This window comes from Benincasa hispida, chromosome 6 (genome assembly GCF_027475165.1).
Source record: "Benincasa hispida cultivar pf3 chromosome 6, pf3_genome.v1.1, whole genome shotgun sequence".
In the NCBI taxonomy this organism is placed as follows: domain Eukaryota; kingdom Viridiplantae; phylum Streptophyta; class Magnoliopsida; order Cucurbitales; family Cucurbitaceae; genus Benincasa; species Benincasa hispida.
The window spans coordinates 29882196-29896026 of NC_143483.1; the positions used below are offsets into that span (position 1 = coordinate 29882196).

The 13831-nt window shown below is 37.7% G+C and overlaps 1 protein-coding gene across 9 annotated transcripts in view; it reads right to left on the minus strand.

The window, feature by feature from the left end:
* ATRX (P-loop containing nucleoside triphosphate hydrolases superfamily protein) overlaps positions 1 to 13831 on the minus strand; it is an 88658-nt gene that overhangs the window by 43335 nt on the left and 31492 nt on the right. For all 9 annotated transcript variants that reach the window (XR_016529994.1, XM_090314473.1, XM_090314467.1 and 6 more), the window contains 5 exons: positions 11302 to 11385; positions 10281 to 10853; positions 9606 to 9895; positions 4455 to 4545; positions 4140 to 4355 (listed from right to left, as the gene is read on the minus strand). Coding sequence is in view for 8 of the 9 variants with exons in the window: in XM_090314473.1 (XP_090170599.1) it covers positions 4140 to 4355; positions 4455 to 4545; positions 9606 to 9895; positions 10281 to 10853; positions 11302 to 11385 (1254 nt within the window). In the remaining variant the exon portion in view is untranslated. The remainder of the gene's footprint in view (positions 1 to 4139; positions 4356 to 4454; positions 4546 to 9605; positions 9896 to 10280; positions 10854 to 11301; positions 11386 to 13831) is intronic.

The following is a 13831-nucleotide window of genomic DNA, read 5'->3' on the forward strand; positions in this document are numbered from 1 at the left end:
TTGCTTCTTATTACCTCAATTCCTAAGAAGTATTTCAACATGCCCAAATCTTTTGTATGGAATTGACTATGAAGAAAGGTCTGTAAAGACTGGATACCTGAAGCATCATCACCAGTAATCACAATATCATCCACATATACAACTAACAAGATGACACCATCCTCAGATCTCTTAAAAAAGACTGAATGATCTAACCTACTCTTCCGCATTCCAAAGCTTTCAATCACCTGACTAAATTTACCAAACCAAGCTTGTGGGCTCTGCTTTAATCCATACAAGGATTTACGAAGGCGACACATCGTTCCATTCTCCCCCTTAGCAACAAACCCTGGTGGTTGCTCCATATACACCTCTTCTTGAAGATCACCATGAAGAAATGCATTTTTAATATCAAGCTGATGTAAAGGCCAATGATTGATTGAAGCTAATGAAATAAACAACCTCACAGATGCCATTTTTGCTACAGGAGAAAAAGTATCAGCATGGTCAACGCCATAAGTTTGTGCGTAGCCTTTCGCTATGAGGCGCGCTTTTAACCGAGCAACAGAACCATCAGGATTGACTTTAACTGCAAACACCCATTTGCAACCGATAGCCTTCTTTCTTGCAGGGAGAGAAACTAAATCCCAAGTACAATTATCATCTAAGGCAGTCATCTCCTCCACTATTGCGGCACACCAACCAGGATGAGACAAAGCCTCATGAACAGTTTTAGGGATGGATACAGACTCTAAGGATGCAATGAATGAACATGTGGAAGGCGACAAATGGTTATATGAAACAAAAGAGGAAATAGGATGAGCACATGTACGTTTACCTTTACGAAGAGCAATAGGGAGATCATCACTCGTTTCTGGATCCACTGACGAAGAAGACTCTGGTACAGGGCATGGAACTGAAAGAGGTTGTCGTCGAGTATAGACCTTAACGATGGGTGGAAGAGTAGAGGTAGCCACAGGTAGAGATGAATCAAGAAGAGGATCGAAGGGAGAAGTAACAGTGTAGACAAGGAAATCATCCTCTACTTCCTTATGCTCGCCCTGACTCTTATTCGGAGAGAAAGATGGTGATGAAAAAAATGGGGTATGTTCAAAAAACGTGATATTAGGAGAGACGAAATATTTATTTAGACTAGGACAATAACACCGATACCCCTTTTGGACACGGGAATAACCAAGGAAAACACATTTTAAGGACTTTGCATCCAGCTTGGTATGTTGAGGCCGAACATCCCGAACAAAGCAGGTACAACCAAATATTTTGGGTGGAATGGGAAACAAATTTTGCTTGGGGCATAAAGTACGAAAAGGTATCTCACCCTTAAGAGTGGAAGAAGGCATGCAATTTATTAAGAAACAAGCTGTGGAAACAGCATCAGCCCAAAAGGATTTTGGAACATGCATCTGAAACATCAAAGCTCTGGCTGTCTCAAGGAGATGACGATTCTTTCGTTCTGCAACTCCATTTTGGGATGGAGTATCAACACAAGAAGATTGATGAAGAATGCCATGGACATCTAAATAAGACTTGAGTGTATGAGAGAAATATTTCTTAGCATTATCACTCCGTAGGATGTTAAGAGCACCACTAAACTGAGTTTGGATTTCAGCATGGAAGTTACGAAAATGAGAAAGTAACTCAGAACAACTTTTCATTAAATATAACCACGTAACACGAGAATAGTCATCGACAAATGTAACAAAATACCGAAACCCTCCTTTGGACTCAACAGGACAAGGACCCCAAAAATCATAATGGACTAATTCAAAAAGAGCACTAGCTCGTTTATTGACTCAAGGATACAAACTCAAACGATGAAATTTAGCAAACTGACATGACTCACAATCTAAAGAAGACAGATGTTGAAGTTGTGGACAAAGACTCTTCAACATAGAGATAGACGGATGACCCAAACGACAATGCTCTTCAAAGGGAGACAACACACTTGAGCATGTGATGGCCGTAGGTGTTTGTGGTTCAAAGATGTAAAGACCTCCAAATTCACGCCCTTTACCAATAGTCTGTTTCGTCATAAAATCCTGAAATAAGCAATAACCAAGAAAAGAGGAGACACAACAATGAAGATCACGAGTGAGTTTACTGACCGAAATCAAATTAAATGAGAAATGTGGTAAATTTAAACTGATGACAAAGAAATTGATTCAGTAAGATGGACGACTCCTGATCCTAAAACAGGAGTGGAGGTTCCATCAGCTATAGTGACATTAGGTGAAGAGGTAGATGTACAAAGGTTAGAGAATAAACTAGGGTTACCTGTCATATGGCCTGTAGCGCCAGAATCAATGACCCATTTTGACGTGGAGGAAAGAAGGCATTTAGAAATGTTACCTATCTCTGCGATGGCCGTAATGGGAGTAGAAGATGATGCCCTCAATGACTCTTGATACTGTTGAAATTTAGCAAACTCCTCTGCAGAAATCATAATTGACTTGTCAAGATTATCAGGAGTAGAGGCGACATGTGCAGAGGGTGATGGCATCCTCTGACCCTTATTCAGCAATTTTCTGCATTCACGCTTCGTATGGCCAGGTTTATGACAATAATAGCAAACAATACTTCCTGGATTTGATCTTTGGTTATTTGGATGACCTTTGAAGCTATTTGATTCAACCCCCTTATTACCTCTGTAATCATTTGTGCGCCCAATCAAAGCACTGCTAGAATCAGATGATGTAACTACTTGTGTCTTTTCAATACGAAGTATTCGAGTGTAAGCTTCTTCCAACGAGGAGATATTTGAGCTTGACAACACTTGATCTTTGGCCATCTCATATTTAGGTGCAAGGCCTACTAAAAAGCTCATGATAAACAACTTTTCACGTTGAGCCATTAGAACTTTTGGATCCGTGTTGATTGGCATCAAGGCATTGAATTCCGTGCATGTATTTTTAACCTCCATAAAGTAGCTTGTAAGAGATTTTTCTCCTTGATCAGGTTGATATAGAGTCTTACAAACATCAAACGCTCTATTAATATTCTCTTTCCCTAAATAAAGGAAATCCAAATATTCCAATAGTTCCTTTACTGATTCACAGTGATTTACTAGTTCAACAATTTCACGGTCAATAAAATTCTTGATTTGTAGAAGCAATCTTGAATCGTCCCGCCACCAAATCTTCTTATTAGCATCAATCGGTGGCTCTTCTGTGATGTGATCATCCATCTCCATGCTCCTAATAAAGTGACGGACATTTGATCTCCATGAAAAGTAGTTGGATCCATTCAACTTGTGTTCAGTTACTTTTGACACCATAGGAACAATCTCAGACATGACTACTGGTTTCTGATCAGCCATTACCTCAAAAACAATAGACATCGGACAGCAGAGAATCAAACCCTAATTTACCGAAGAGATGTCTTTACAAGCAGTGAGAATATCTATATATCCCAAACAAACACACCACCAAGAAGAGTCAACCACAATGAAGAAACCCACAGAAAACGAACAAAAAGGACGGCGCACGCGGTTACACGCGCCGGCGCGTGAGCCTCACGTGCTGGTCAGATGGCAACCGGACTTTGAGGTTTTGTAAATCGGTGGCTGGGCTTCTCTTTGGATTGGGCGGTGTCAAAAAAAAAACAGCTTTTTTTTTTTTTTCGGGCGGCGGCGAACGAACCGAAGACAGCGACTGTGAGCAAAAGTGTAAACTCACCTCTCCACAAAACCCTAAACGTATCACAAATGAGTTCTAAATTCTCAAACCCTAAGATTCACAAAAACCCTAAGTTTATTTAGAGAGCTCTGATACCATGTAAAACTCTTAGGTTTGAGAAAGAATCAAATACTTTATTCATTCACCACAGATATGAATATATACAAGTGTACAAAGCATAGAAAAGGAAAATATCACAAAATATTTATAAGAATGGAAAATCCTAATTATAGAATTATAACACACCCTTTTAATCATTTCAATATCTTAGTTTCCAAATGGACATGTTTCTTGTAATTGCTCTTTCACTTTTGGGGTTTCCCCTATTCCATTAACAATGAAATGTTTCTTATCAAAAAAGGTCCATTTTCATATTTAAGAAAAAAAAAAAAAACAGATAAAGATTAAGCCAATTCTAAAAAATTTTGAAAAGTGATTCACACGCATGTGCAGCTATGTTCAAACCTGATGGGTTTTCAACTTCGATGAAATGCTTGGTGGAATTCTGACGGCCTCTTCTCCTTTCTCCCTCACAACATTCACTATATATCCCATTGAGGCATCACCAAGGACTTCGGCACTGGCACCTTCAGATAGACTTCCACAAAAGCCAGCAGAGTTCATCATTTTAGAATTGGAGGAAAACTGAACTTGTAATGATTTTAGACGCTCTTGGCGTTCCTTTAGAGAGAAAAAAAAATGAGACAAAATTTAAATATGGTGAAGTATTCTCTAAAAGTTACAATGTAAAATCATACAAAATTGCTCCATTAAATTTACCTTTTCTATGGCAATTTTTTTTTTAGTATCTTCTCCTAATTCAGCATCATCAAGTATCCGTCGTATCTTTTTCTTACGCTTTCTCTTTGAGCTGATTGGTAAACAGAAAAATAGTCATATTACAACAGAAAAATATGAGTCTAATTTAGGCTATAATAATAAAAATGATTTTTTTTTTAAAGAAAACAGAACTTTCCACTGATTCAATGGTTGGATTATGTTACAAGATATATTTAAATTAATATGTACAGTTGTCCTTTATTGTAATTTTGTATATCCTAGATTGGGGTTTCTCATTCTCCTATATATATGTACCTTTTATCTAATTGAATGATAAGAAAAAAAAATTTGCAAATATGATGATGATATGTTAGAATCTCTTCGAGCTACTCTTGACCTCTTTGAATGGTGTTCTGGACAGAAAATTAATTGGGAGAAATCATCCCTTTGTGGTATAAACATTGACCAAGACATGCTGGATAAGTGGGCAGAAAAGTTCAATTGTAAAGCAGAGCAACTTCCCTTTCTCTATTTAGGACTTCCTTTGGGAGGTTATCTGAAGAAGACTGATTTCTGGCAACCTGTTATTGATAAAATTCAAAGAACTCTTGATAAATGGAGAAGATACAACATTTCAAGAGGAGGTAGAGCAACCCTTTGTAAGTCGGTACTCTCAAACCTCCCCACTTATTACATGTCTACCTTCTTGATTCCTAATAAAGTGTTGCAAATCTTAGAAAGAACATTGAGGAATTTCTTTTGGGAAGGCCACAAAGGGGGCAAACTAAATCATTTAGCCAAATGGGAACTTGTGTCCAAATCTTATGAAGAAGGTGGCCTCGGTTTGGGTGGCTTAAAAGAGAAAAAACTAGCTCTTTTAGCAAAATGGGGCTGGAGATTCCAGCTGGAAAGCTCTTCCCTTTGGTGTAGAGTGGTCAAAAGTATACATAGCAGTAGCATTTCAAGAGGTCACACTTCTGGTAAAGCAGTGGGCTGCCTTAGAAGCCCATGGATCAGCATTTCAAGAGCTTGGTTGATAGTGGAAAATCTGGCTATGTTTGTCTTGGGCAATGGGCTTAATATTGGCTTTTGGTTAGATACTTGGGTGGGCAATCTTCCCCTTTCATCCAGATTTTCCAGATTATATAGATTGACCATTCATTCAAATGGCTCTGTGAGAGAGCGTTGGGACCACACCACCAACTCTTGGAGCATCTCTTTTAGGAGGCACTTACAAGATGAAGAGATTTCGGGATTTTCAAGAATTATTAAGCCTCATCTCTAGCCTAAAGGTGCAAGATCGCCCGGATTCAAGGTTTTGGTCTTTGGAAACCAATGGATCCTTCTCGGTCAAATCCTTATCCAACTTTCTTTGCAAAGCCCCCCGAATGGATCCTCTACTTCATGAAGCTCTTTGGAAATCAAAAAGCCCAAGGAGAATAAACAGTCCTTTGGATAATGGTTTTTGGGTCCCTAAACTGCTCAAGTGTGCTGCAAAAGAAGCTTGCCTCTCATTTTCTCTCCCTCAATATGTGTGTTTTGTGTAAGGAGAATGGGGAAGACCAACAATACCTTTTTTTTAACTGCGTTTATGAACAAAGTTGCTGGTTCTTGCTCTTCAATATCTTCAATTTGAGCTGGTCCTTTGGAGCAGAATTTAGCCTAAATGTGCAGTAGTTGTTGATAGGGCCAGCTGTCAAGAAATCGCACCAGATTCTGTGGGTCAATGCTGTCAAGGCTGTTCTATCTGAATTATGGTTTGAACAGAACCAAAGAGTCTTCCAAGACAAGGAAACCCCGTGGTTCTCAAGATTTGAAGCTGCCAAGTTGAAAGCATCACTATGGTGCTCCCTCTCAAAAGCCTATGCAGCATATTCCAGCCAGGAAATCAGTCAAAATTGGCACACCTTCCTTTCTCCAGCTTTCTGAAGTTCTAATGTTTTGTTTTTAGTCGTCTTTGTTTGTCTTTTGTAATGATTTTCCAATTTTTCTTTTTATCAGTTCATGTATTGTTTTCCATTGTATTGCTTAATTTTAAGGCTTTCCAGAGTTAGGAGGTGATGAGGGGTGCTAAGGGGGTGTCAACCTAGTTGAGATGCCCGGGTGCACCTGTTGATCCTTATGAATTCCTTGTAAATTGAGCATTAGTCTCGATTCATTTTCTTAATGAATAAAGAGACTCGTTTCCTTTTCAAAAAAAATTGAATGATAAGAAATTCATTCTCCAAAAGTACAAAGTACATGGTATCAAAGCTATTCTTTGTTTAGGGTTTAGAATATTCTTTGACGGCTTTGTGAGTTAGGGTTTGAATTTGGGTCATCACTTTGAGTGGCTGTTTGACAACACCCCCACCTTAGGAGGAGCGCCACCGCTGTCCACCTCGATTTTTCGTTGCCGTTCATCGGAAACAGCCGCGCGTGAGTCACACGCGCCGCAAGTTCAGAGTTGCTCCATCACCACGCACCGGCGGGTGGGACCGCGTGAGGCCGCCTTCTTCGCTTATGTCGGTTGGGTTCGTCTCGGGTTAGCTTTTCCGATCCATCTGTGCCTTTTGTTTTACCAACATCTACTCGAGCGTGAGGTTGTTTGGAAAACACCCTTTTGTTCCTAGGGTTTGTGACTGTTTTGCTCTCATTTGGGGTTGTTTTGCTCTTTGATTTACCTTCCTTTCGATTCTGATTTGTTTAATTCTATCTGTGGGGTCATGTGTTGGTTCTTCATGGATGAGATGAAGCATATGGTTGTATCCAATGTAATTCCCTTAGCATCAAAGATAATGGAACATAAGTTAAATGGAGCTAATTACTATGACTGGCATCACACTATTCAGTTTTATTTACTTCGTACTAATATGGATGATCATGTGACTGAGAATCCACCACAAGATGATAAGAAAAAGGCTTGGCTTCGTGATGACACTCGACTTTTATCTTCAGATTAAGAATTCCATTAAGAGTGAGGTTGTTGGTTTGTTGGATCATCTTAGAGTTCTTAGAAATTTTGTACTCGAGAAAAGAACACGTCCATCGAATGTTTGAAATTTGTATGCAATTTTTTCGAGCCGAACAGAAAACAGAATCTGTTACAAGCTACTTTATGAGGCTTAAAAAGATAGCTGTCGAACTTGCCTTTACCTTTTAACCCAGATGTCAAAGTTCAACAAGCCCAGCGAGAAAAGATGGTTGTTATGATATTTCTAAATGGACTTTCACCTGAATTTGGAATGGCTAAAACACAGATTCTCTCTGATTCTGAGATTCCGTCGTTAGAAAAGGCCTTCAACCGTGTTCTTCGTATTGAGAGATCTCAATCTGGTTTGTCTGTTTCTCATCCTAGTAGTGCTCTTATAAGCGAGAATAATAATTCTCGGGTTACTCCAGGGACGATCAACAATTTTCATAAGCCTAGTTATAATAATCGAAAATCAGATTCTCAGAGGATTGTTTGTCACTATTGTCGTAAGCCAAGACATCTGAAACATGATTGTCGAAAATTTTTGTACAAGGCTCAACGATCTCAACATGCTCAGATAGCTTCTAACAGTGACACGACCAGATATTGCTTACTCTGTGCGTATTGTGAGTCAGTTTATGTCTTTTCCTACCGTGGATCATTGGACTGCAGTAGAATAAATTCTATGTTATCTAAAAGCTGCACCTGGACGTGGGATCTTATATAAAGATCATGGTCATACAAGGGTTGAATGTTTTTTAGATTCTAATTAGGCTGGATCTCGAGAGGATAGGAGATCAACCTCTGGATATTGTTTTTTAGGAGAAATCTAGTGTCATGGAAAAGTAAGAAATATAATGTAGTTTCTCATCCGAGTGCTGAGTCAGAATATAGAGCTATGACACAATCCTTATGTGAAATAGTGTGGATACACTAACTTTTATCTAAGATGGGTTTCAGCGTTACTGTGCTAGTTGAATTATGGTGTGATAATCAAGTTGCACTTCACATTGCATCCAATCCAATGTTTCATGAACTAACTAAACATGAAGTAGATTGTCACTTTGTTCACGAGAAAATGCAAGAACGGTTGATATCTATAGGATATGTGAAGACTAGAGAACAGTTTGGAGATATATTTACCAAAGCGGTAAATGGAGCAAGAATAAGCTATTTATGCAACAAGCAGGGCATGATTAACATATTTCCTCCAGCTTGAGGGGAGTGTTATAAGATATATTTAAATTAATAATAATATGTAAAGTTGTCCTTTATTGTAATTTTGTATATCCTAGATTAGGGTTTCTCATTCTCCTATAAATATGTACCTTTTATCTAATTAAATGATAAGAAATTCATTCTCCAAAAGTACATAGTACATATTACAATTCAAATAAAAATGATTGTACAGAAAACCTAGCCATAGTTTTAGGTAACTGTAAGGTCAAGAAAAAATAAAAGCAAAAGCCTGATAATTTGTCTCAAGATGTTGTCAAGTACAAGAATTTTATTTAGTCAGATCATGCAAATTCCTAACCGGATAGATTTTCCTTAATTATCTACCTTTCAGGTGACTTTATGTTCAAAGGTTTGACATTGCAAGCTTCTCCAGAAAAGTCTGGCTTTGTTGAAATTTTTCCTAGTGTTGCAAAGAGAAGATTCCCTGCCTGCTTAAAGGTCTGTCCTCATTGGTGTTTCATTGAAACTAGTTTTTTTTTTTTTAAATGGAAACAAACTTTTCATTGATATAATGAAAAGAGACTAATGCTCGAATTACAATGAGACATAATAATCCATACAATCTAGAAGACAAGGGGATCAGCAAGCGCACCTTAATAGCTCAACTAGGTAGACACACCCTAGATTGTTTTTTTAAATTGGCGACAAAAATATGTACATAAGAGAGATAAGGGGATTACAATCACAAAAAATTGTAATTACGAAAGAGCCACAAAAAGGCCATGTATTTTTTTGCATCTTTTACGGAGTTTTGTTGGGCTAGTGATGGTTTATTCTCCTTTAAGGATTTCTTTGTAACTGTGTTTGTAACTTTTCGTAACTTCAATTGGGAGCCTTGTATGTAGTCCCCTTATCTCTGTTTTTATCTTTTTGTAAATTTCTTTTGTTCCAACAAATTACAAGTCCTGGTTTCCTATTAAAAAAACATGTCAGAAAAAGATTAATGGCTGGTGAGTTACCTTATGGTTATATTTATATCTGCATTTGGATTGTCTGAATCGCTATCAGAGCTCGAACCTGTCAACTCTCCAAATCCTAAGGCTTCCTCCAACTGCGTTCTCAAGGGTTGCAAGAGACTTGGGCAACAACGACAACAATGCCAGCCAGAAGCCTGGGCCTTGAGCAAACACTCGACACCAAGGTTTCTCCTTATGCAACCAATACAAAATAGTGTTTTACATGATTTACAGCTTACCAAGTCAGCATTGCGCCCACACCATCCGCAAAAGCATTCAGAGCAATCAGGTTCCTGAAACCATTCTAACATGAGATCCAAGAACTTTAAGAAAAACCTTATTATGGAAAAACCATAGGATGTAAAGGCCTAGAAAATGATAGTCACTGTACTTTCATTTCATGTGCAATAACAAAAACCATCCATGCGAAATACGACATGATTTTTTTTCTTTCAACAGAAAAAATCAGTAGAGACTACTTTATCTAATAACATTGAACAGCATACACTGACTGCTTTAATTTTTCTTTTTTACCCAAAACATTGAACCAAAATAGACGAAACAACCTAGTATATCAACTTAGTATGATATAATGAACCATGTCATAGTGCAGTCAAAATTTTATGCAGAACTAAAATACAAATTTTAGTATGATCAACAAGTAAATTCTTTCCGCACCTTTACATTCTTCTTGTCATCCATCAAGCATTTGCAATCTGCACAAACAATTACTTTAAGGAAAGGATGTGCATACACTTTAATAACCACTTGATCACAAGCAGTACAACGCATCTTCTCATTCGGACACTCTGATGGAAGAGAATCAGCACCATGGTCATTTTGTTCCGTGTTGCATATGGTGTTCGATGTCGTCAGATTGAAAGCAGAATGCTCCTTTATCAAGGAACTTTCATCATTATGTACACCATTAGTTCGACTCTTTTTAGTTTGAGTGGTCAAATCTTCCATATCATTTAAACGCTTGGAACCTAGAGGTTCCACAAAATCAGATAAAGCCGAAGGAAGCACAGAAGCCGTATGCTCCATAGACCTTTCCATGTCAACATCACTTGAAGCACCAGAACCATTGGGTATGTCAACCTTGATTTTGTGGCAAGCATCTCCAATATCATCATCAGAGAACCCCATTCGACGTCCATCAGTGTTATCATCTGAAACAGGGTTCAAACAGTCAGCCAGAGATGCAGGCTGCTCTTCATCTCTTGGGAAAACATCTTTTTGGAAGACCTCCTAAACAAGAATTTGAAAAAGAAAAATGAAGTCAAGAAAGGGTCTAACTTTGAACCTCTGTTCTCATAATTGAATCTGAGAGGTTAAAGTTTACTCTATTTCATTTGTCATGAAACTAGAACATCATTCAAATTAATTGTAATAAGTATTCTTTTAGTTCCATACAACAAAAAATACACATCAAATACGTTCATATACATATATTTGAATAAAAATATAAAGCAGAACAAGAACTAGGTAAACTGAGATACATAAGTAAACAAGACCAAAAAGAAGATTTTCTTTTGAATTAGATAGAGAACATTTTATAAAGAAAAAGAAAAGAGACTATTGCTCAAGGATACAAACTCCAAAGGGAGTGAAAAGACAATAAATCAGCAAGTAAGCAGAGGAAAGCCAAACCACAAAAGACCAGAAGAAAATTAAAAAGGCAATAGTAAAAATATACCTGTTTGCATCTCTTCTGATATCGCTTTTGTTTCAAATGGATTTGGAGTTTTCTATCAAAAAAAGCATCATCTTCTTCTTTGACCTGTCAATGCAAATTAATGATGTTCTTCACCATAAAAGTGCCTTTAAAGGAAAAAATTATGAAAGGTAAATTGCCACAGTTTTGTGTATGATATAATTGGGTTTTAGATTAAGAATATCCTTCCTTTTTATAATTAGTTTCCTTAGTTGAAACTATTTTTTGTCTTATATTTACTTATTACGGGGTTCTTTGTTAAATAAGAAAATAATTTCTCCAAAAATTACAAGGTATCAAAGCACAATATCATTGTTAGAAACCATAGCCACCAGAAATCCTAGCCACCATATAACCCAAGTTGTCAATCATCATCTTCATCAGTGCAATCTCCCTCCAGATCGGCATCCTCACGACTGCGATCTCCCATCATCATCATCATTGTCAAGTCTTCATCGTGGGCATTACCATGTGTCCGCGTTAGGGGTGAGCAAACTAAACCGAAAAACAGCAGATTGAAACTGACCGAATCGGCTTATGTCGGTCGGTTTTGTGGTTTTGGTGATTGGTGGTCAGCTTAAGTCGACAATTGGTTAGTCAGTGAGCCCCACAAAATACCAACCGATCATTGTGTATATATACATCAAAGAAAAAGAAAAATGTTGAATATGCACGTTGAAACCAGCTGATGAGCAGCTGCCTTTAGCAGGTAATGATTACTACTTATTTTTTACTTTTTATTATTTTCCCTTCTCTTTCTTAATTTTCTCTCCCTCCCAAACGTTTCATCTTCATTTTCCCTTGTCTTTCTTCATTTTAACTTCTCTCTTTCTTCTCATAATTTTTATCTTATTTCTCTTCATCGTATTTCCACCGGTCAGCACTGCTATTTAGCGTTTTTTTCTTTCTCCTTCCTCATTTTCCTTCTCTCTTCTCCTATTCTTTCTATTTTTTCTCTTATTTTTTTTCAATCATCACCAAAGCCGAACGACATCACCAACTAGCACATCAATTCCAACAAATAAGGCATTTTCTCGAGTCTAACTGCAAAGTTTTTACAATTATCTTGTAGAAACTCGTCAAAATATGATTTTTTTTTTTTTTTTGTCTCTAAGCTTCGAAAGTATGCCAATTTCATCAGGCTTAGGAAATACTGAATTTTTGTTTTTTTTTTTTTAAAGGAAACAAGCCTCTTCATTAAGATAATGAGTAGACAGTACAAAGAGAAAGGAAATACATGAAGAGACAAAGCAAAACAATAGGATCAGCAAGTGCACCCGGACATCTCAACTAGGTTGACGCCCCCTTAGCACTCTCATCACATCCGAAAAAGAAACAAACCAAGAACAATTCCCAAAAACAACTTGGGACCAGAACAGAGCCAAAGTATTACAATGAAAATTGAAAGCTAGCACAAAGACAAGGTCTAAATACAACCAACAGAAAATCTGGCCACATCCATCTAGATATTACAAAGAAGGAAAGATAAAGGCATTCCAATTAAGGCTGATGTCTTGTATGGAGAAATCTTCAAAAGCTTTGGAAAGAGAACACCATGATGAAGCATTAAGACGGGCTGTCTCAAATCTGAACGACCAAGGGGAGGCTTTGTCATGAAAGACTCTTTGGTTTCTTTCAAACCACAGCTCAGATAACAAGCTTTAACTACGTTAATCCAAATTAATCTCGGTTTCTCTTTGAGCTTAGGACCGGTCAAAAGTTGGAGAACATTATCTTTAAAAACATTACGGAAAGCCCAGCTTAGATTGAAACAATTGAACAATTGTAGCCAACAATTTTCTGCATACACGCAGCTGAAGAACAGGTGCTGCAAGTCTTCAGAATCTGCCAAGCAAAGAGAACAAACTTGTGGAGACAAACTGTAAGAGGGAAGTTTCAATTGCAATACGGCTGCACAATTGAGAAGCCCATATAACATTATCCAAATCGTGATGTTTATCCTCCGCGGGCTTTTAGTTTTCCACAGTGCCAATTCCAACTATTTCCCTATGGGAGAGGCCAAGGAGAGATGTTTGACAAGGGGTTTTACCAAAAAGTGTCCTTTGCTTCTAATTCCCAAAATCTTTGATCTGGATTCAAAGTGAGTGATTTTGTAATAGCAGACAGTAAGAGTTGAAAATCATCTATTTCTTCTTCCTTGAGTAGTCTTCGAAAGTCAATGGACCAAGAGTCAAGTGCAAAATCCCAATATTCATGGACAGCTCCATTCGGTTTTAAAGAAATATTGTAGAGTCTTGGAAGAGAAGTTTTTAGAGGTATTTTATCCAACCAAGGATCATGCTAGAAAGCAATCTGTCTACCATTGCCAGTTTTGTAGGCTGCCAATGATTCAACTTTTAACCATGCCCTTGATATGCATCAAGGACTACGAAGGTTGCAATTGCCTTTTCCATTGGTATGTCATCCAAACAAGCTTCTACCATGGATACCTTTAACAACTTGGCTCCATAAGAAATTATCATCATTGATAAATTTCCACCCCCACTTAGCC